The 21,012-nt window shown below is 38.5% G+C and overlaps 3 protein-coding genes and 1 non-coding gene across 4 annotated transcripts; 1 reads left to right on the forward strand and 3 right to left on the reverse strand.

Moving 5' to 3' along the window:
- Positions 1-1,227: 1,227 nt before the first annotated feature.
- Positions 1,228-2,684, reverse strand: LOC9301490 (F-box protein At1g30790). The gene has a single exon (XM_021023720.1). It carries the CDS (start codon positions 2,479-2,481, stop codon positions 1,855-1,857), a length of 627 nt encoding a protein of 208 aa, XP_020879379.1. The 5' UTR covers positions 2,482-2,684; the 3' UTR covers positions 1,228-1,854.
- Positions 2,685-9,100: 6,416 nt separating this feature from the next.
- Positions 9,101-10,318, reverse strand: LOC9301491. Its single transcript, XM_002865371.2, has one exon. The coding sequence runs from the start codon at positions 9,701-9,703 to the stop codon at positions 9,290-9,292; it is 414 nt and encodes a 137-aa protein (XP_002865417.1). The 5' UTR covers positions 9,704-10,318; the 3' UTR covers positions 9,101-9,289.
- Positions 10,319-11,068: 750 nt separating this feature from the next.
- Positions 11,069-11,139, forward strand: TRNAG-GCC. Its single transcript has one exon. It is a non-coding gene; the product is annotated as a tRNA-Gly (tRNA).
- A 570-nt stretch (positions 11,140-11,709) lies between these two features.
- LOC9301492 (putative SWI/SNF-related matrix-associated actin-dependent regulator of chromatin subfamily A member 3-like 3) lies at positions 11,710-17,778 on the reverse strand. The gene is made up of 18 exons (XM_002865372.2): positions 16,021-17,778; positions 15,741-15,874; positions 15,532-15,667; positions 15,379-15,432; positions 15,105-15,254; positions 14,867-15,018; positions 14,692-14,776; positions 14,362-14,580; positions 14,138-14,281; positions 13,898-14,050; positions 13,745-13,812; positions 13,532-13,654; positions 13,340-13,439; positions 13,108-13,220; positions 12,461-13,031; positions 12,296-12,367; positions 12,108-12,206; positions 11,710-12,014 (listed from the first exon to the last, which is right to left on the reverse strand). The coding sequence occupies exons 1-18, from the start codon at positions 17,440-17,442 to the stop codon at positions 11,892-11,894; spliced, it is 3,918 nt and encodes a 1,305-aa protein (XP_002865418.1). The 5' UTR covers positions 17,443-17,778; the 3' UTR covers positions 11,710-11,891.
- Positions 17,779-21,012: the final 3,234 nt, after the last annotated feature.

Raw genomic sequence — 21,012 nt, forward strand, 5'->3', positions numbered from 1 at the left:
TCGAGTCCCAGATACTGCGATTTATTAATAAATTTGCAGATTATTAGAGGCAAGTGTGCAGGAGATCTCCAGTGATGTACAATTATAGCCGTTCGTCAGGATTCTACGCAGAGAGGGAAGTGTCCATCAAGAGCATAAAGAAGGAGGTGAAGGAGGTGAGTATGAAGAAGAAGGTGAAAAAGATGTCGTCTGTCGTGGATCTAATAAGGGTCGGAAGGAATTGTCCGTTGTAGAATCGTCTATGTAACAGTTCTCATAATTTGCAATAAATAATAAATCCAGATGTTAAAAAAAAAAAAAAGTAAATAAAGTCATAGTCGCTTGGATTTGAAGATAACAAAGTTAAAATTGGATCATTATGGACTTTAAAACTAGAAACTGAAATATATATGTTGATACATGTAAAATTCTTATATGTTTTCTAACGTATGTCACAATTTATTGACTATTCTATCCATATAAAACAAAAATTTGTTGTTTATAAGAATATTTTTGACAACGCCTACCAAAAAAAAGAATATTTTTGACAAGAGGTAAAATTTTATCTCTTTCAAAAGTTTGTGGTGCGAAAAAATATTTTTAACGCATATTGAAATCTAATCGATTAGCTAACAAATGTTTTAATTGTTAATAAGTTTTCTGCTTTATGTCAGATCAAACTTTAAATAATATGGTTTATTCTAAATCTCACTTGCAATTTTATTTGAAGATAGTATTTTCTGAGGGCCAGCCAATCCACACTTTCTAAAAGCTAGAACGATGATCTTCGACTTTGGGATTTTGGAAGCTACTTTGTAAGAGTTATAAAAAGAGTGTAACATGTGGAAGAAGTACGGTGCAAATAAAGCTTTCTTGTGGAAGTCCCCTTGGCCCATTGGTTAAACAAAGGTTAATTAATGATTCTACACCCAGAGGTCTGGGGTTCGAGTCCCAGATACTGCGATTTATTAATAAAATTTGCAGATTATTGGAGGCAAGTGTGTTGGAGATCTCCAGCGATGTACAATTATAGCCGTTCGCCAGGATTCTACGCAGAGAGGGAAGTGTCCATCAAGAGCATAAAGAAGGAGGTGAAGGAGGTGAGTACGAAGAAGAAGGTGTCGTCTATCGTGGATCTAATAAGGGTCGGAAGGAATTGTCCGTTGTAGAATCGTCTATGTAACAGTTCTCATAATTTGCAATAAATAATAAATCCAGACGTTAAAAAAAAAAATAAAGCTTTCCTTTTTGGCTTCTATATGGAGAATTTGGAAATCCCGCAATAACTTGATTTTCAATCAACATCAATGAAATATTCAGATATGATCATGAACGTTGAAGATGATGCTTTATAATGGGTTGTCATGACTGACAACGGAGCACATCTGCTTAACCTCACTACATGCTGAGGTCGAAGCATTAATTTGGGCGATGAGATGTATGATCGGCCAAGACAAACGAAAAATAGCTTTCTTTACAGACTACTCCGAACTGGTGAAGATGGTGTCTTCCCCGCAAGAGTGGCTAGAATTTGCAACATATTTAGTGGCGATTCAAAGTGACAAGGAAGAGTTTGATTTATTTTCTTTACATTTAGTTTTTCAAAATGTGAATGTGAAGACGGATAAACGGACACAAACTGTTTGTACCTAACCGCATCTTACTACTTATTTAAACAATATTCCTCAAATATAGTTATCGGAAAAAAATGAAATATGGGAATTTTAAATGGGCTATATAAGCCGTTCCGTAACCCATTAGGATTATAAGCCCATCTACAGAATGCCGCATTTGCGTTGACTATTAAGTCTGATTGTATATATTAATTTACTGTCATTAAAATTTGGTAAACTTGAAGTTTAGATTTGGTTATTGTTAGAAATACATAAGATTCTCAAAGTGACCGGGAAAGCACAAAATCCTTGGACGTCTTAACTCATAATCCACCATTCCATCAATCTCAACCTCCATTCTTCTGATGATACTCTCTCTGAACATATCGAAATAGTAAACAAAAAAGTGCTTAGATGACTTTAAGCATCTAGAAACCATTACAACCTTGTTGGTAGGACTCTCTCCACTGCACAAATATATCTCCTTGTCACAAGGCACAACACAAGTCATGATGCTTGACCATTCTTGTTTCTCAGCATCTTGTAGAATCCATAGACGCATATTAGATTCACAATAGGAGTCATAGCTTACACATGCTAATTTTCCTTCATAATTTGTAAGTGTTGAATAACATGAGATTGCGTTATAGTCTTTGGGTCCTTGAATAAACGTCATCTTCTCGTATCTAAGATCAAATCTAGCTATCTTTGTATGTCCAACTCCATAGTATATAGCACCATCGATGCAAATCCCGCCTTCTAAATAGGCGTAAGGATCTCCCGTGATCTCGATCTTTCTCCACCCCGTAAACTGTGATGTTAGTGATAAAACTAGATGCTCCTGTTGTTTGACATATTTTCTATGGACGTCACACCTAACTAACATCATCACACACAACACTTTGTATCGATTATCGACCGGATCATACCCGAGCGTGCGTAGATCTCTCTTCCGTTGGCTTTAACATGGGGCAATGTCAACATAAATCCAGTGGTGGGATTAAAAACCGCGATCCTAGAACCACGCGTGCAGCATACAAATCCGTTTACAGGGGGAGATGTGATGTTGAAGCCAGGATCCGAGATCGTCATGATGTCTTGTCTCGCGATAACTATGGAGGATTTTTCGTTGTTTTGGTGTTCTTTTTTTTTTTGAATTTAATGTTAAATTATATTCAAAAGAAAAAATATATCGTTTTTACAACTAGTGCAGCGGTTTCGAAATTATACTGAAAGAGAAAGCTGAGATTTTAGAGACTAAATTGTTTTACACTCTTGAAGCAAACCAGATTTGAAGTCCTTCTTCATACCGTCGGTCTCCCATGATTCTAATCGATGAGATATTGTTTCGAATTTGTTTATCAATCCAACCAATAAGTCATGTAGCTGAGTTCGGTTTCTCTCCATGCTTTCTTCCATTTCGTTCTCTCCAAATTGTGTAAACCGAGGCTTGTAGAGCATATCTCAAGAGAAAGCTTTCCACTCGATTACGTTGCATTTCTGAGACAATGGTTATCAGAGTTTGCCAATCCGTTGTGTAACGCGCCTTGAGAAGGTTCTTTGCAGTGGCTGTCCAAATTTCCGAGGCATAGACACATGTAAAGAATAGGTGGTCACAGGTTTCCATGCAGTGATTGCAGAAGACACATGCCACTGACGACCTCACATTCCATCTTGCCATCCTATCACCTGTAGAGAGGCGGTTCAAGACTGCTAACCAAAGACAAAAAGAGAACTTTGGCGTCGCGTGAGTAAAGCAAATTCCCCTATGCCATGCTACCTTATTTGTAGTTGTTCTAATGTGGTTCCAAGTATCTCTTGTGGAGATTTGTGGTATGTACATGTCATTCCGACCTCGCCATAACACAATGTCCACTGCCTCTGTTCGGTTTTGCTTTGACACCGCTAATACATTTTCGATCTGGTTTAAAGCTTCTGTTCTATGCCGTCGACTGCGACGTGAGTGCCAAGCTTCAGCCACAGACATACCTCGTTGAATACCCAGGTCTATGACTCCTCTCTCACCTACAACATCCACCAATCTTCCTAGAGTAGACCAATTATCATACCAAAAAGAAGTGCTGTTACCATTTTTCACTTCAACTTTGCATAAATTTTTTGCCACTCCTCGATACTTGAGAAGCTTCTTCCAAATCCATGAACCCAGAACTGTATTGCTTTTGATTGACCAGAATGATTTTTGCTTAAGAAGGTACGTTTCTAACCACTTGACCCACAATGAATCTCCATGTGAAGCTATTCGCCAAATCAATTTCAGACAACACAAATCATTTGCTTCTTTCAACGATCTTAATCCAAGTCCTCCCTCCTGTTTTGGTTTGCAAATAGCTTCCCACGATACTTTAGCTTTATGGGAGCTCATTTCTGATCCTGACCATAGAAAAGCCGAGCATAGTTGATCAATTTCCCGAATGCAGTCCCGAGGTAGCCTAAACGCAGCCATCCAGAAATTAGTAATGCTTCTAAGGACCGAACTTATCAGATTTAGCCGGCCAGCATAAGATAGAAATCTTGATGTCCACGACCCAATTCTTTGTCGGATTTGCTCAAGTAATGGGAGATAATCTGCAGATGTAAGACGTTTAGTGACCAATGGGAGCCCCAAATACCGAACCGGTAAGTTTCCTATCTCAAAGGAGAAACGTTGGCTTATCTCTTGATGAATGAGGTCTTGTATTCCTGCTAAAAACAGAGTAGACTTTTCCATACTTATCTTCAGTCCAGACCGTTTTGCAAACTCATCCAGCACCCCTATTATCCCGTCAATTGATCTTACTTTGCCATCGGAAAGAATCATAAGATCATCGGCGAAACTCAAATGAGTTAAACCTAGCTTTTTACATCTCGGATGATACCCAAACTGTTTTGCACCAGCCGCCTTATCCAACATTTTTGAGAGAACATCCATGCTTATGACAAAAAGGTACGGGGATAGAGAGCAGCCCTGTCATAACCCTCTTGCGCTTCGGAAATAGCCCGCTAATTCACCATTAATCTGAACCGAGAAGGAGGCTGTAGTGATGTAGAGAGTAATCCAATGTATAAAAACCGTGGGGAAATTCATTGCGAGGAGGGCATTCGTTAGAAATGACCATTGCACCGAGTCGAATGCTTTAGAAATGTCAATCTTCAAAGCGCAGCGGCTTGAGATTGAGTCCTTGTGATAGTCCTTTACTAACTCCGTCGCTAACAACACATTCTCTATCAAAAATCTGTCCTTAACAAAAGCCGACTGGTTTCCCGCAATGAACTTAGGAAGTACCAATTTTAGCCTATTAGCAATGATCTTAGATATCACTTTGTAGATCACGTTGCAGCATGATATAGGTCGATAGTCTTTCATCTCTTTCGCCTCCTTTTTCTTGGGAATGAGAGCCAGGATCGTGGTATTGATTCCTTTAGGTAAAAAACCTTTAGCGAAAAATGATTGTACAGCCAACGTAAACTCTGTTCCAATTATTTCCCATGCTCTTTGAAGAATTCGGAAGTATAGCCGTCAGGACCCGGAGATTTATCGTTTGGCATAGAAAAGAGTACCTTCTTAATCTCTGCCGCTGAAACAACACGGGTTAACATCTCATTTTCCATCTCTGAGCAGCGAAAAGGTAGTAAATCTTGGAGCTCATCCACTGTGATCCCCTCATACTCATTTGGAACAAGCTGCAAAAACTCTCTAAAGAATCTCTCTGCCTCCGCTTTGATCTCTTCTCCTTTTGCCGTCACACTACCATCTTGACGTTGAATTTCACGGATTGAGTTTTGTGCCTCTCTTGTGACCACGGCTCTATGGAAAGTTTTATTGTTCTTGTCTCCTGCATCCAGCCAATGCAACTTCGATTTTTGTTTGAGATATTTCTCTTCTAGAGTTGCTACACGTTCCCACCTGTTATAAGCCTCGATCTCTTCTTTCATGGAATTTGGTGAAGGATGATTCAGATTTAGTTCTTGCTTCTTACAGAGGGTGTCGTAGGCTTCTTTAGTCTTCTTAACCAGATTACCAAGTCGCTCTTTCGCCAGGTTGCGAAGAAGAGGCTTTAAGCTCTTTAGCTTTTTTGAGAAACGAAACAGAGAGGATGTAGACAAGAAAATGGGCTCTGTTTTTTTCCAAAAAGTATCCACTATAGGTTTGAATTCCTCCATTTCTGTGATTACATTCACAAATTTGAAAGGTTTCCTTCCCCGAACTACATTCCCGTTACCAACGTTTAGATTAATTCGGCCTCGTAGATGATCTGAGCATCCACCCGCTTCGAAGACACTATATGACTGCGGAAATGTCTGAAACCATACATCATTCACCATGATTCTGTCCAGTTTCTTAGCAATAAGATCGTTCTCTCTCTTATTTGACCATGTATAAAGAGGACCATGATGAGCCAAATCTGTTATGGAGCAGTAGTTAACCATTGACTTGAAATCTCGCATTCCCACTGAAACCACAGGATTATCATCCATTCTTGAGTGCTCTTCCAATTCCAAAATCTCATTAAAGTCTCCAAAAATGATCCAAGGTTTATTCCGAATAATCGGAGAATCATAATGATCCCTTAACTCACTCCATAGAACCTTGCGTTCCTCACTGAAATTGGAAGCGTATACAAAAGAACAAAAGAACTCATCTTCACGGTTATCAAGCTTTACTGAACATGTAATCAATTGACCACTCTTATAAAAAGGAGTTAGCCGCACATTTCTCCTCCACACTACCCAAATACGCCCACGTCTACTGTATTCATAGTTTGTTATCATCGACCAGTCATTGAACAATTTGCGACTCAAAACCGGAGCTTTACCTTCCTTTACTCGCGTCTCAAGTAAACAACCAAACTGAAAATTTTGTCCCTCCACCCAACTTTTTATTACGGAATGCTTTTCCACCTTGTTTAACCCACGAACATTCCATAAGAAACCTGACATTAATGGTGTTTGGAAAGGTGCTTCTTACTCTGATCTTTAGGAAGGTTCCTAGTCGATTGAGTAGAAGGGTTTGGTATCACTTTATGAGCGGTTTTTGACCCGCGAGGTAGAGATGGACGTAGTTGCGGCTCTACCTTTGAGGTCTTTGAACCATTGCCATGATTTTCCTTCACCTCTACGGTTTGAGTATCTGTTTTTGAGACATTTATCACAGCAGCTTCCCCAACTGTTGTGATTTGACTCTCCTCTTCCAAGCCTACTTCTCCGCTTAAAACTGAGTATGAATTTTTTAAAATTGAAACCTCTCCAAACTTGAGATCCCCTGCTTTTTTAGTTGGACTTCGACCAGGCTTCACATGAGTTATCCAGCCTTGATCTTTCTCATGTTCTGGTGGATTACTCTCCTCTCTAACGTCATTACTATCCCTAACTACGCCCACAGTAGTCACCACCTCTGTATTACCATTCCCTGCAGTTGGTATAGGTGCAGTTTGATCATCCTTCTCTGTTGCTGAAACGTGAGCCTCTTCCGGGCCTAAATTCACTGCGACTTCATCTTTTTTATCGGACAGACATGAATCTCTTAGGTGTCCCCATTTTTTGCAGCAGCTGCATCTCGGAGGCAACCAAGGATACGCTTACTGTACCACCACATCTAGTTCTCCCTCTTCCTCACCTGTGAAGATGTATTCTTTTGGTAAGTCCTTTGTCAAATCTGCTTCCACCAAAATCTGTGCTTCATCAAAACTAACGCAAGCTTCTGTTTTAGGGTGTAAACGTTTAGGTTCGCCCACTGCACTCGCTAAAAATTCTAACCTCTTATCCGTGAACATAGTTGGTGGAACATTTTTTAAAGTAATCCAAAGAGGGATAGATTTCAGAGCCGGCTGCAATTCCTCTGCATATGGAGTCCATTTAGAAACGATCATGGGAATATCCATAATGTTCCACATTCCTCTGTTCAATACCCTATCCCTCATGGTTTCGGTACGAATACGAAACTTCATTGTGGTTGCATTAACCTCATACACATCTATCAAAGCTGATCTATCCCCCAACCTCCAGATTTTGTTAACGATCATGTGAATTTTTCCCACATGAGGAGCTTTTGTGTTGAGAAATTTACCAATCAGAAAGTCTTCCCATAAAGGTTTTGCACCGACAAAACCCTCTTTTGGAACCACTACTTTTTCTTTCCCATCCACTTCAGACACCACAAACTTCTGCTTAGTAAAAACATGTTTCTGAGCAACTTGAACCCAAGATTTCTGCTTAATCGCTGCCCCTGAATTCGATTGTGGATCTACCCGACGTAGACCCTCAGACTGCTTTGACAAACTCTCCGACTGAACAACAACTTCCCCTGTTCCTGTGTTTTGATCTGCTCCTGACTGCCCAACACCCGCGCTCTCCTGCTGAGAAGCCACCTCCAGAGTTGCTTCCGGCTCCATAACTCCTTCCGACAGAGGCGGAGAAGCCGCCGGCGGCTCCATACGTGCTGAAAACGCTAGAAACCCTAAATCGCCTGTTTTGTCTCTCGCCACGTCAGCAGACCTTTTTTTTTTCTTTTTTCGTTGTTTTGGTGTTCAGATGCTGAGAAGAAGAAATTCTTCCGGGAATCCAAGTCCTTGAATGTGAAAAGGAGACGAGGCCGAGTCTTTGACTGTCTTAGGAACGAGTATTTCAAATCTTTACTGCTAATGATAGACAACCAGAGCTTCGACACGGATTTGAATCGGATGAGGGATTTCGCAGGAAGTCTCGAGAGTATCTCGAAGATAATGGTTGTTGTCGAGTTTTTGGTGTGATCTAGGTTACGTGAGGGAGACGTTTGTGAACTTTCCATGGCTGCTTGTTTGTGATGAAACCTATAACAATAAAGCACACCGATCCTTTATAAAAGATGAACGTATCTCATGAGAGCTCTGAAAATATTTAGTTTTACAATCTATTAATGGTTAAATAAAATGAAAATTTTCTATTTTCCAATATTTCTAAATTAAAATATTACAAATGACAATATATATATAAAAAGAAATATGACAAATTTACATTTTATTGGTCTTTCCATAATAGTTGAAAATTTAATTTCTAATTAATATTTATGAACTAAATATAAAATAAAGTAAATTTTAAATAGATAAAAATAAATAGAGTATCTCATGTAACAAAAATGATTATAGTTCTTTTCAAATACCAAAAAAAAATAAAAATAATAAAGCTAACCCAAATCTGTATTTTATGTGGCCGTCTCCTTCCAATCGAACTTCGTCCGCTCCCAAGCCATCGTTTGTTCTTACTCCCGGCGAGCTCTTAACAAAGTGTTGTAGCTCAATCGATGTAAGCCGCATCTTTGCATCTACTTTCACATCCGGATGTGGTGTTGCAGGACCAATTGGTTTAATTGTAATTTCTATTGGTTTATTCCAAAGCTTGCAAAATGTTGTCACTTTTAAATTAAATTTTGCATTTTAACACTATATAATTTCTCACAAGATGCGAAGATCTGGACAAATTATGGGATAGATTTGTATTTTTATGAAAATACCTATAATGAAAACAATATGAAATAAAATTAAAGATGTATATATATCTCATAGATAGATCACAAAACATGCATAAATAAATACCCACCCAAAATTATCTTACCTTGACATATTAAAGCCTCATATACGCTTTCCTAGATTATATATATATCATCCTCGAAAACCATATAATAAACGCCAAAAACGTATTATACATCTATAAGAAGTTGATGATCATAAGCCAAGACGCAGCTCCAAATCGATTTCATCTCCTTCAACGACGACGTTTTCTCTCCTTGTAGCCATCGAGCCGATTCGTAAGTGTTGGATGTAGTTCGAGGTCGTCGTCCTCAACACGACGGAGTCTACTTGCTCGTAGCCTCCACGATCAGACGCCACGTGGAAACATCTATGAGTTTGTGAGAGTGCCACGTCAGCATCGTTTTGCACCTTGGCCTTGTTGAGACGGTCACGTCGATGGATGTTCATGTGACCACCTAAAGCTTGTGCGTTCGTAAAACCTCTTTTGCAGAAAGTGCACTCGTACATTCGTCTAGTCACGGTGGAGACCGACGACGACGCGGTACGACGGTGCCTGACGGCTCCGGTTTCTGATGACGTGGACGAAGATGATCTCTCAATCTCCATTTATTTATATATGTTGCCTTGATCGATCGAGAGATATTGTTAAGAAATGTTGAAACCCTAAAAATAGGACTTTGTGGGAAGATGAAAGATGAAAGAGTTGTCAAATGAGTAGGCACATATAAGGATAGTTTTTATGATAAGAGTCATAGAGAAATAAGACTGATTATACTTTTGTTGTTGTGTGTTTATATGTTTGGAAGATATGATTTGGCTTTTTCTTTCATGGTATATTTATGTATCAATTTTTTTACATAATTATCACCGTATTTGAAGGATTTGTTTTTTGTTCTCATGTATTATTTATAGCTAGATTATAAATATGGCTTATGATTAATTATTAACTTGCTAATATTAGAAAGTTTATGTAGCTAATTGTAAGAAGCAAAGCAAAATCATACCACTAGAAATTAGTATTTTTTTTGTTGCTGACGAGTTTTGTTTGTATCATCAATTTTAGAAGGTATTGCTAGCTCCTCAAAATTTACGTTTTGGCCATGTTATAATTTAATTCTGGTATCCCCGTTGATAATTCTCTAGTAAATCAGTGATAAACTTTTGTGAGTAGTGATTTCAAAATTATCTTAAACTTTTACAGTTTTGTTTCCAATAATAATACACATGTAGAATAAAATTATAAAATTTTGATTTTTAAATCAGTAAAACTACTATAGTAGTTTTGTTTACAATACACAAAGTAGCGAACATAAAAAAAATATGGAAAGAGACATAACAAAAGATTTGATTATAAATCACATAAAAACAACCCGCACATCAATCCAGTTAACTGAAATCCAAATCAACTTCAACTAAACTCTTCAATTAGTCCACAAAATTACAAGAAATGATGACAATTAAAAGGCAAGGGAGTGGTTTAAATCAATCGTGTTCGTTTCAAAATTTCTAAACATCCCTTTTGTGTTTGTCTTGTAATAATCTAACCTTTTATCGCAAAATATTTTTAAAAGTTAGGTCTCCACTGACTGCATACTTTTCTCTACTAGAAAATATCACAACGATCACAATTTTTACCAAAACAAAAAAAAAATTGATATAAAACGCATTATCATAATTTTCAAAAAATTATCAAAGAGATAAAGATAACATAAAAATGTAGAATACTTAACTAAACTTTAGTTTATGGGCCAAATTTAAATTTTAGCTTAGTAGATCGTAAATAGTACTTCTTGAATATTATACAGCTCGACAATATTTGATAGCAACTCGAGTACATTGATTCGTTTAATTACTGCCACATCATTGATTGATTACGTTACTTGTACACCTAATCCTGTTTGTTTGGGTTTGGTCTGCTTTTCTTTTTTAGTTATTAAGTATATAATCTACTTCTACAAGTTGAAACCAAAAGCACCAGTGGTCTAGTGGCATGATAGTACCCTGCCACGGTACAGACCCGGGTTCAATTCCCGGCTGGTGCATATTTTTCTCATTTTAATGTTTTTGTTTTTTGTTTTTTATACATTACGATTCCCGGCTGGATGCATGTAATCGAGAGTTCGAGACTATGAACGGTCGTCTCTATATATAATTTGGTCGCAACTTGCAAATATATATTTTTATAAACTAGTACTTTTTTTTACTTATGACTAGATTCATCGGATAGAAGAAAATCGACAAAACCTAACATATTTGTTAACTAGCTTATGTAACTATCATACTCATAAAATATTTGCACACAACTCCGTATTTTAATTTAAATACTTTTTTTTTTTTGGTAAACATCGTATTTGACATACTTGTTACGGAACAAACAATACAGAGAATGCTTAAACAAAGTCATTAGAATCTTTTTTGGGGAAGTGCCCGGTTCGAACCTTGGGGAGGGGCCTATTTAGGTTGCCGCGCCATATTTCTTTGACCCACTGACCTAAACCAATGAAGCTGCTTCTTCCAAACTGGTCCGGAATTGGTTTTTATCTGTTTTACTGATTGTAGTCTGATCTTTCAGAAACACAAGGTGCACGTTCAATTGTTCACACCACACAATATGTTGTTCGTCCAATGCCAAAAGACAGTTCGATACTTCAGTCACAGACGGAGTGTTCAAAATTACTTATAAGTTATAACTCATTAGTAGAGAAAGATAAATAAATTGTACCAATATTTACATGAAAACAACAAAAAGAAGACTCTTAAGTTCAAAAGACTAATAAGACTTTCTCCAAGTCTTTTATCGGAACAACATTTTGAGCTCCTCAAGTCTTGCCGACCGGACTTCTTCATCGGTCAAAGCTCCGGCAATCATCCTCTGCTTCCTTGCCTGAACTTGCTGCATCCGTTCCTCCACTGTATCCTGCACACAATCATCCAAAAGAAACGCAATGTTACTTACGAGTTTCTTACAATGCTAGAAACTCAGAGAAAAATGCAGTTTCTATAGTGTCACCTTGACAATGAATCTTCTGACAAATACTGTTCGTTTCTGCCCTATTCGATGAATTCTCATGATCGCTTGCTCTTCTACCGCCGGATTCCACCATGGATCCTAAGTGTTTCATGAAAGAAAACCAAAACATCAATTCATCATTCAATTATCAAGAAGACTTCAAAACAAAGCTTGAAGAGAGATGGTACCATTAAGAAGACACTTGAAGCTGCAGTTAGATTCAGACCAACTCCTCCAGCTTTCAGAGACATAAGCAGAATCTGTAATACATCACATAAGCAGAAGCATAAAGATCTTAAGCTCTCTCTAGTCGATCCAGAAAGAGTTTGTTAGACAACTATCCTATCACTTACCGTTTTCTGTTTGGTTTCATTGAACTCTTTCAAGACCTTTTCTCTTCCTTTTTGAGCCAGCTTCCCATCGAATCTAAGAAACTCGAATCCTTTTCTTCGCAATGGAATCTCCAAAAGATCCAAAAATGAAGTCCACTGGCTAAAGACAATGCTCTTCTCACCTGAACCAGATTTTTGGATCTTCTCTAAGCACTTGAGCAGCTCTGAAACTTTTGAAGACTCCTTCCAGTTCTTTACCACATCAACACGGAATATACTATCTGTCGGGCATGAGATCAGCTCGGTTCTCTTCAGGATTGTCCTGCAGATTGGGCATAGACCACAAGACGGGGAGCGCCAGCTAGTAAGGAGACATTCCCGGCACATTCTGTGAGCACAAGGTGTGAGAATGGGATCATCTGCAGACTCCAGACATATTGGACATTCTTTGCTATTTCCATCACGTAAATCCTGGATAACTTCCTCGATATATGCCCGAGAAGGCGCATTTTGGGAAACAGAGTCAGGGTTGTTATCAAGAAACCTCCTTGCAAGGCTATCTAAGTCAGCGTACTGTTGTGAATCTGCTCGGCTGCAATTTAACTGAATGTATTAGAATCCATTGCCAAGGAAACAAATGAGTCTATTACTTGTATTATGCTTTATACCTCATAACTAGAAAAGGGTGGTTACAACATTGGCGTAGACGGAGGAGGAGCTCGAGGATGTTTGCATAGTTGTGGAGAACTTTTCCTTGTGCCACAAACTGGTCAAATTGAACCTGTTCCCGAACAAAGGAGAATGTTATGCATTTACCAAAACATCGTAAATCCTTAAAATATACTATGATTAAGCTTATAACAGATTGTATTGTGCTTAAAACAGAACTATAACACTTACTTTGGATCTCTTGAAAAGGGCAGTATAGAAGTCACGTTCTGCTTCGGATTGTTCACATTCAATGACTTGGATATCAGTTGGAGGAAGTTCAAGAATTAGACTGAAAGTTTGCAGAAAATATAGTCGAAGTTAAGCATAAGACAAGCAAACGAAAAGAGAAAGAAGGGAATAAAACAGCAAAAAACATCTAACCTTCCTTCTTTGTCCCTTGTTTCCTTTGTTCTTCTCAGCATCAATGGCCTCAAAATCGCCTTGATCAGCTTCAGTCCTCGTGAATCACCATTTTCATAAGGCTTCTGTATCAACTTACTCCACCTATTTACACACACACACACAGAAGGGTAAAGTCAAATCAAAAAGAATTATATACAAAGAATATCACGTTCAGATGAAATCTCATCATACCAAGCCCAATTGCACCATGGTTCGACATGCAGGAAGCATAGAAGACTGTAAAGATCTTCAAGCTTGTTCTGCATTAAAGAGGCATAGGGTTAGTAAGTATCAAAACAGTATGAGATCATATTATCTATTCATGAGTTACTTTTAGTATCTTACTTGTAAGGGAGTCCCAGTTAGACACCATCTGCAATGTGAGGACAACTCAAATGTAGCTTTAGCAGCTTGAGTTTTCCACGATTTGATCGTGTGAGCTTCATCAAGAACAATCCTATACCAATCAATCCTGTGGAAAATACTGTTTGCCATATCCTGCATGTCATGAATCTCAGAATTTTAAGATCAATTAACAGAGAAAAAACATTGGTGCAGAAAATTGACAAATAATACTATTCTAACCTGCTTGTAAGCTGAGGTTAAGACACCATAAGTTGTCAAAACCACATCATGACTCGCTATTGCTTTCGCGTCATGTGTCCTATCCCCTCCATAGTAAACTAACACAGACACAGTGTCAGGCTTTGAATGAGTCTCAAGCTCGTCCTGGAATAAAGTAAAAATCCATCAGACCTTTGTAAAAAACTATCAAAGATTTAAGAAGACACAACTAACAAGGCAATCACCTTCCATTGGCTTAACAATGCCATGGGACAAATAATAAGAGTGCCTCCTTTTGCCTTCACAATCGTTAGTGCGGTATGACTCTCCTTCCTCTTGCGTTTATCTGCATTAACATCTGCCGCCAAGCCATCTTCATTTCCTGGGTTACCTCGGCCAGGCCGTGCAAGTATTAGTGCAATTGTCATCACAGTTTTTCCAAGTCCCATGGCATCTGCCAATATCTGCAAACAAAAAAGTTCAAATATTTATAAATTCAACAAGCAGAGAATATTTGCCATTCCATGCCACTCAAGAGGAATACATGTGTTAGAATGAAGATTCAAGAAACATACTCCGCCTCTTGCCATCTGTGTTGCTGTTGGAAACTGGATTGTTGCTTCACCACTAAAGATGTTCAAATAAATTGAAGGTGCTCTCCTGAAGAAAATGCATACAAATCAACGTTATAAGGTCAGATAACATATTTTGAAGTTAGTTCTGAACATCTGAGATAGTAGTAGTACATACTCGTCACAGATTCGATAAGCCTCCCAACATGGATGTAGAGTTTCAGCTGCCTTTTCAACATCAATTCCTTTCTCAGATTCTGACATCCAGTAGAGAGCTTGTTTCTGGTACGGTCTCAGGTTACACGTTAGTGTACTTGGAGCTTCCATTTCCTAAACGATTGACAAGAGAAAATGACATTCAAATTAGTTTTCTTTAAAAGAGGACAAGAAAAAATTTCTGGTGAATATTTTCACACCTCGAGGTTATAAGAATCTGCAGCGCCGACAACCCGATTCATATATGAGTCAGGAGCCTCTTCTTCATCTTTGTTCTGCTCCAGAGACTGTTGACAACCTTTTCTTCTTTTTGCTATGGCCAACAATGCTGCTCTTTCATCAAAGTCATCCTGACCAATGAAATGCATAACTTAGTCTTCCACTAAAGGAACAAAGAACTTAAGATTTATAACGGCCTAATTATCCTATATACATCAAATGAGTTTCAAGGAGTGACTGAAGTGGAACACATACCTCCAAATTCAGTGATCGTTTACGAGAGTTAAGTTCCTCAGGAGTAAACTCCGCCTGTTTTGAAGATATATAAATGAGAAACAGACAAGTAATGGACATGAAACATGATTCTAAGCTCATAAAGGTATTGGAACATGGAAATGTGGCACATACCTTTTGATAAGGTTTGATTGTCAAGTGTTTGAAAAGCTGGAGAAGAGGATGAAGCGTGGACTCGATGTTTGGGGAAGAACCAATTCGCCAAGTGGATTTGCTAACATCAGTGAATATCGAGATGTGAATGTAAAAACTGCAATCCAAAAGCCATATAAGTTTCAAACAAAACTATCAGTCAAACTAACACAAACGAAAACAATATTTACCTGACATATAGCATAATTTCTTGCATCATTGTAAGAAACGGTGGCGCCGCTACACATCTGCCTAACATTTTGACCTTACCAGATCTTAAAAGACTCACAGCCCAATTAGACCACTCCATAGGAAGTCTACCAATCTAAGATCATATAAAATGAAAGATGTCAAAATATTAAGAAACAGAAACACAAATCGTTCAGTATGAAACACTTGGTAACTATCAAAAACTCTTATGGAAAAATCAAAGGAAAATAGTGCAGGTAACAAAAGTTAAAAATAAGTTACCTCGCCACATCTTTTGGTAGAGAAACGAACAATGTTAGGGACTTTCCAATTGGCAACAGAGGAAAAAGTGAAATTCACAATCTCGTTATCTTCTAATTTCCTTCCTTTACTTGTAGAAGTAGCAGTAACAAGTGACCTCCCAACCAAATACCAATCTTTCTCCACCGGAAAATCTCCATCTTCCACTTTCACCTTTTTTGCTTCAACCGGTTCCTTCTTCACAAATACCGGTTTCTGCTCACGGCTAAATTTCATTTCTTTCACTTGAGAACTCATCTTCACAGCTTCCGCCTTTATTTCCTCAACCGGTTCCATCTTCACATGAGTATAACTCTTCTCAGATTCCAGATCAATAACTTCAGGGGTATCCAACTTCTCCGGTTTCACAACTCGAAGGGGCGTCGGCGCCAGGATACAGCTTTGGACACCGATTGGTACAGATGATTCCATCTCTATTTTCCTTCTTTTAGCTGATGCACCATCCGAATCACCAGACGAAAAGAGAACAATTTCTTGGTCTACTTTCTTATTTTCTTGCAACAATCCATTAATCTCACTTGGCTGGTCTTCCTGGACTTTGATTACCTCATCCTTCTTCTCGAGCACAACAGAATCTTCTTCCAACTTTGTATCTAAATCAGGTTCTTCCTTGACCTTGACATCAACACACTTGTTGTCTGAACCTCTGGAAACCGTTTCAACCACAGATTCCATTATAGAATCAACACTCATGTCTTCTTCTTTAACACTCACCAGAGTCTCAACACACAATTCAGGTTCCACTACCACTACCTTCACATTACAATCACAACCTGAAGCACTTGAAACAATTTCAACCACAGAATTTTCTATAGAATCAACTATCATCTCTTCTTCTTTATCAACAACAGATTTCGCTATCGAATCAACGAACACTTCGTCTTCTTTAACAACCACCAGATTCTCAACAAGCAATTCAGGTTCCACTACCTCTACCTGAACATTACAATCATCACCCGAAGCACTTGGAAGAGTTTCAACCACAGAATTTCCTATCGAATCAATAATCATCGCTTCTTCGCGATTCTCAACATCCAAATCAGGTTCCTCCTTAACACGAGTCTCTAAACTATCCGCCCTAAATGAATCAGATTCTACAATCTCTTTATTCACAGAAGCAAAACCATCACTAATTACCTCGTCTTTCGCCGGAAGCGTAACCGCAGGGGCAACAACGCCCGAAAAATCCGACTTAGATCCATCGGAGTCAACAAGGCTTTGCTCTACGAAATGAGGTGAGATTCGGACTCCAGTGGTTGTTCTGACGACTAGAGAGGATTCGTCAATAAAGTCGGGAGTATCTGCAACGATCTTACCATCAACGGAACTCGAAACAGCTTCGGATTCGGTTATCAGCTTCTCAGAGTCATCAACGATGGCCATTCGGGAAGAAATCGAGAATGGAGATGAAGAAAAGAGTAGAGAAGGAGAGGGAAGAGAGAGGCGAAAATGGAGGAAGAGAGTGGAGGCTTAGGGTTTTTAAATAGGAATTGGTCTTTTGGGATTCCAGTTTTGGCGCGAATTGAAGTGAATGTGTTTGGTAATAAAAATTGGCGTGGTGTTTTTTGGAGCCAAAATTACTGTAAATCTCGCCGTTAATTTACCAAATTTATGTGTAAAGAATATATTGTATTCTCTCGTTCTCTGCTTTGCGGGATATTTACAATATTTCATTTTTCAAACCTTAAAATTAGGATTGGCAAAAAAAAAAATATAAAGATTGGCAAAAAAAAAAAAAAACCCTTAAAATTAGGCATGCGAATTTGGTTAATCGATATTTGTTTTTTTTTTTTTTTTCCATCAAAGCAAATTTATATTAAATTGCCAAAGTCAATACAAAGTTGTTTTTGAAGCCATAAAGGCTGAGTTACAGAACTGGAATAACAAATGGAAGAAATACAACCAAACTTTGCAAGGCAATGTACTGCTGTATTGCCTTCTCTCTTAGTAAAGATGAACCGGATTCGTTGAAATTTCCTTTCCCAGAAGTTGATGTCCTTGAGAAGATTTGTCAAAGTTCCAATCGGTTTAGAATTGTTAAGAGTTTGTATTAAGATTTCACAATCCCCTTCAAAGAAAACTGCTTTGTAACCACGGATCCACGATTGTTGCATTGCAGCAAGGAGTGCTTTTGTTTCAGCTTCTAAAGGAGTAGCTGCCTGTCCTAATTTCAGAGATCCCCAATGTTTTGATGTTCCATGATGGTCCCTCATGATCCAACCTGCTGTTACTTGTTGTGTCTGAATATCATAAGCCGCATCAAAATTACATTTGATGAAAGATGGTGGGGTAGTCGTCCAATGCCGAGAAGGAGGAGGATGAATATCATGAACCTTTCTGTAATTATTTCTTGTAGTAGAATGTGTAGTCGTGATCCATTGTCCTATTTCTGCTTGCGCCTTTAACACAGTTTTGGTTGCACTCTCCCTAACCTTGTTAAAAACGAAATTGTTTCTAGATTTCCAAATGCGCCATAACAACCAAAAAGGCATTAGTTTCTGGTCATCTTGTAACGTTTGGTTGGTAGTGAAGCTTAGAAGGAGGGAAATATTGGATTCAAACTCCGTAGAGAAACTCGTCGCTTGCAGAGGTATTAAATTGGACAGCCACCAGACCATTTTGGCAAAAGGGCAAGTGAATAAGGCATGATTTATACTTTCCTCCTCACGACGGCATCTAGGACAGATGGTGTCAACACGCATCCCTCGTGAAACAAGTCTGGACATCGTAGATAAGGCCCGGGAAATAGCTCTCCATAAAAAGTGTTTAATCTTTGGCATGAGAGGTAATTTCCAAACACTGTTTTTTAGTTCAACCGATCCAGGAGGTACATCAACATTGTTGTGAAGTTCATGGGGGTCATGAGTAAGCAACCAATAACCGGAACGTACTGAGTAATCACCAGAAGTGTTATAATTCCAAGATAAGGTATCGTTGTTCACTTCTATTGATAGATGAATGTTTTGAATGAGTGTTTGATCTCTCTGGTCGACGAGGCTAGCAATCTTGGAAGTATCCCATGAACGAGACGTACCATTCTTTGAAATAAGTGTTTCTAAAAAGATTTTTTGGTCAGGATCAACAACTCGGATTGGTTTAGGAGGATGATCCTCAAGCACATTATCGATGCCCAACCGTATAGATTTACCATCCCCTACAATATATTTTGTCCCTTTTTTGAGTAGGGCAACACCGGATAAGAGAGAGGCCCAACCATAAGATTGATACTTTCGAGCTTTTGCATCAAGGATCGATTCATCACGGAAGTATCGGGCTTTCATGATCCTGGCAAACAGAGAATGAGGATTTTGAATGATACGCCAAGCTTGTTTCGCAAGTAAAGGGTCATTAAATTTCGCCAAGTCACGGAAACCCAGTCCTCCTTCTTTTTTTGAATATTGTAGCTTCTTCCACGCAATCCATGGTATACCCCTTTGTTTTGAATTTTTTTCCCACCAGAAACTCATTAGGAGTGATTCAATTTCCGAAATGATCCCTTGTGGAAGTTTGAAACAGGCCATCGCATAAACCGACATTGCAAGAGCTACCGATTTTATTAATATTTCCTTACCCGCGGGGGATAGAAACTTTGCACTCCACGAAGCAGTTCTTTTCTTAACCCGATCAATAATATATTCAAACATCTCTTTTTTTTTGCGGCCAAACTGTTCGGGAAGTCCTAGATATTTGCCACCACCACCATGATTTTGGATACATAAAATGTTTTTGAGTCTTTGTTGAGTGTTATTAAAGATTTTTGAGCCAAAAGTTATCATAGATTTGTCTTTATTAATTTTTTGGCCCGAATAGTATTCGTAGACGTCAAAAACATCTTTAAGAGCTTGACAATTCCTCATATTTGCTTGACAAAAAAAGAGTGAATCATCGGCAAATTGAAGGTGCGTAATTGCCGGTACACCATTACCAATTCTCACGCCACGTATCTCACCATCTTGGGCTTTACTTCGAATTAAATGACTTAGGATATCACTACAAAGGATGAAGAGATATGGGGATAGGGGGTCACCTTGTCGTATTCCTCGCGACGGTGTGATATAACCATGGGGATTACCGTTGACTAGAACTGAGTATCGAACTGAACGCACCATTGCCATTATCCAATCAACCCACTTAACACAGAAACCAAATAAACGCATTGTTGTTTCTAAAAAGCTCCACTCAACTCTATCATAAGCCTTGCTTACGTCCGTTTTTACCGCCATATAAGTTTGGGAAACTCTTTTCCTGGTCTTCAATGAGTGCATTATTTCATGTGCTATCATAACATTATCATTGATTAGTCTACCCGGTATGAAAGCCGCTTGAGCATCCGAAACAATAGAATCTAGATGCGTCTTTAGTCTACGAACCAAGCACTTGGAAATGATTTTGTATAAAACGTTACACAAGGCGATTGGTCTATAGTCAGAGAGAGTTGTGGGGTTGTCTATTTTTGGTATCATACAGATGTTTGTATGGTTAATATCATTCCTCAGACGAGAAGTCGCAAAGAAAGACTTCACTTCCCTCACAACATCCTTCCCAACTATATTCCAACATTGCTTATAGAACCTTGCCGTCAAACCATCAGGCCCTGGAGCCTTGTCATCACCAATTAAACAAATCGCCTCATAAATTTCCTCCTCATCAAAATCCTTTTTTAGAGCGTCATTTACACTTGTAGTAACGGTAGGCTTAAAATCTGCAAAATCCATGGGTGAAACAGCAATACCATTTGTGGTGTAGATGTTTGTAAAGAACATTTGAGCATGGCTCCCTATCTCATCATCTCCTCAAAATATTGTTCCATCGTTGTCACTAATAGAAGTGATCTCGATTATGCAAAAATCTGGTTTTAGTGCAAGCATGGAAAAAACCGGTGTTGCGGTCACCATCTTTCATCCATTGATTTCTACTTTTTTGTTGCCAGTAGATCTCTTCATCATGATAAGC

The sequence above is a fragment of the Arabidopsis lyrata genome (genome assembly GCF_000004255.2).
Source record: "Arabidopsis lyrata subsp. lyrata unplaced genomic scaffold ARALYscaffold_8, whole genome shotgun sequence".
NCBI lineage: Eukaryota > Viridiplantae > Streptophyta > Magnoliopsida > Brassicales > Brassicaceae > Arabidopsis > Arabidopsis lyrata.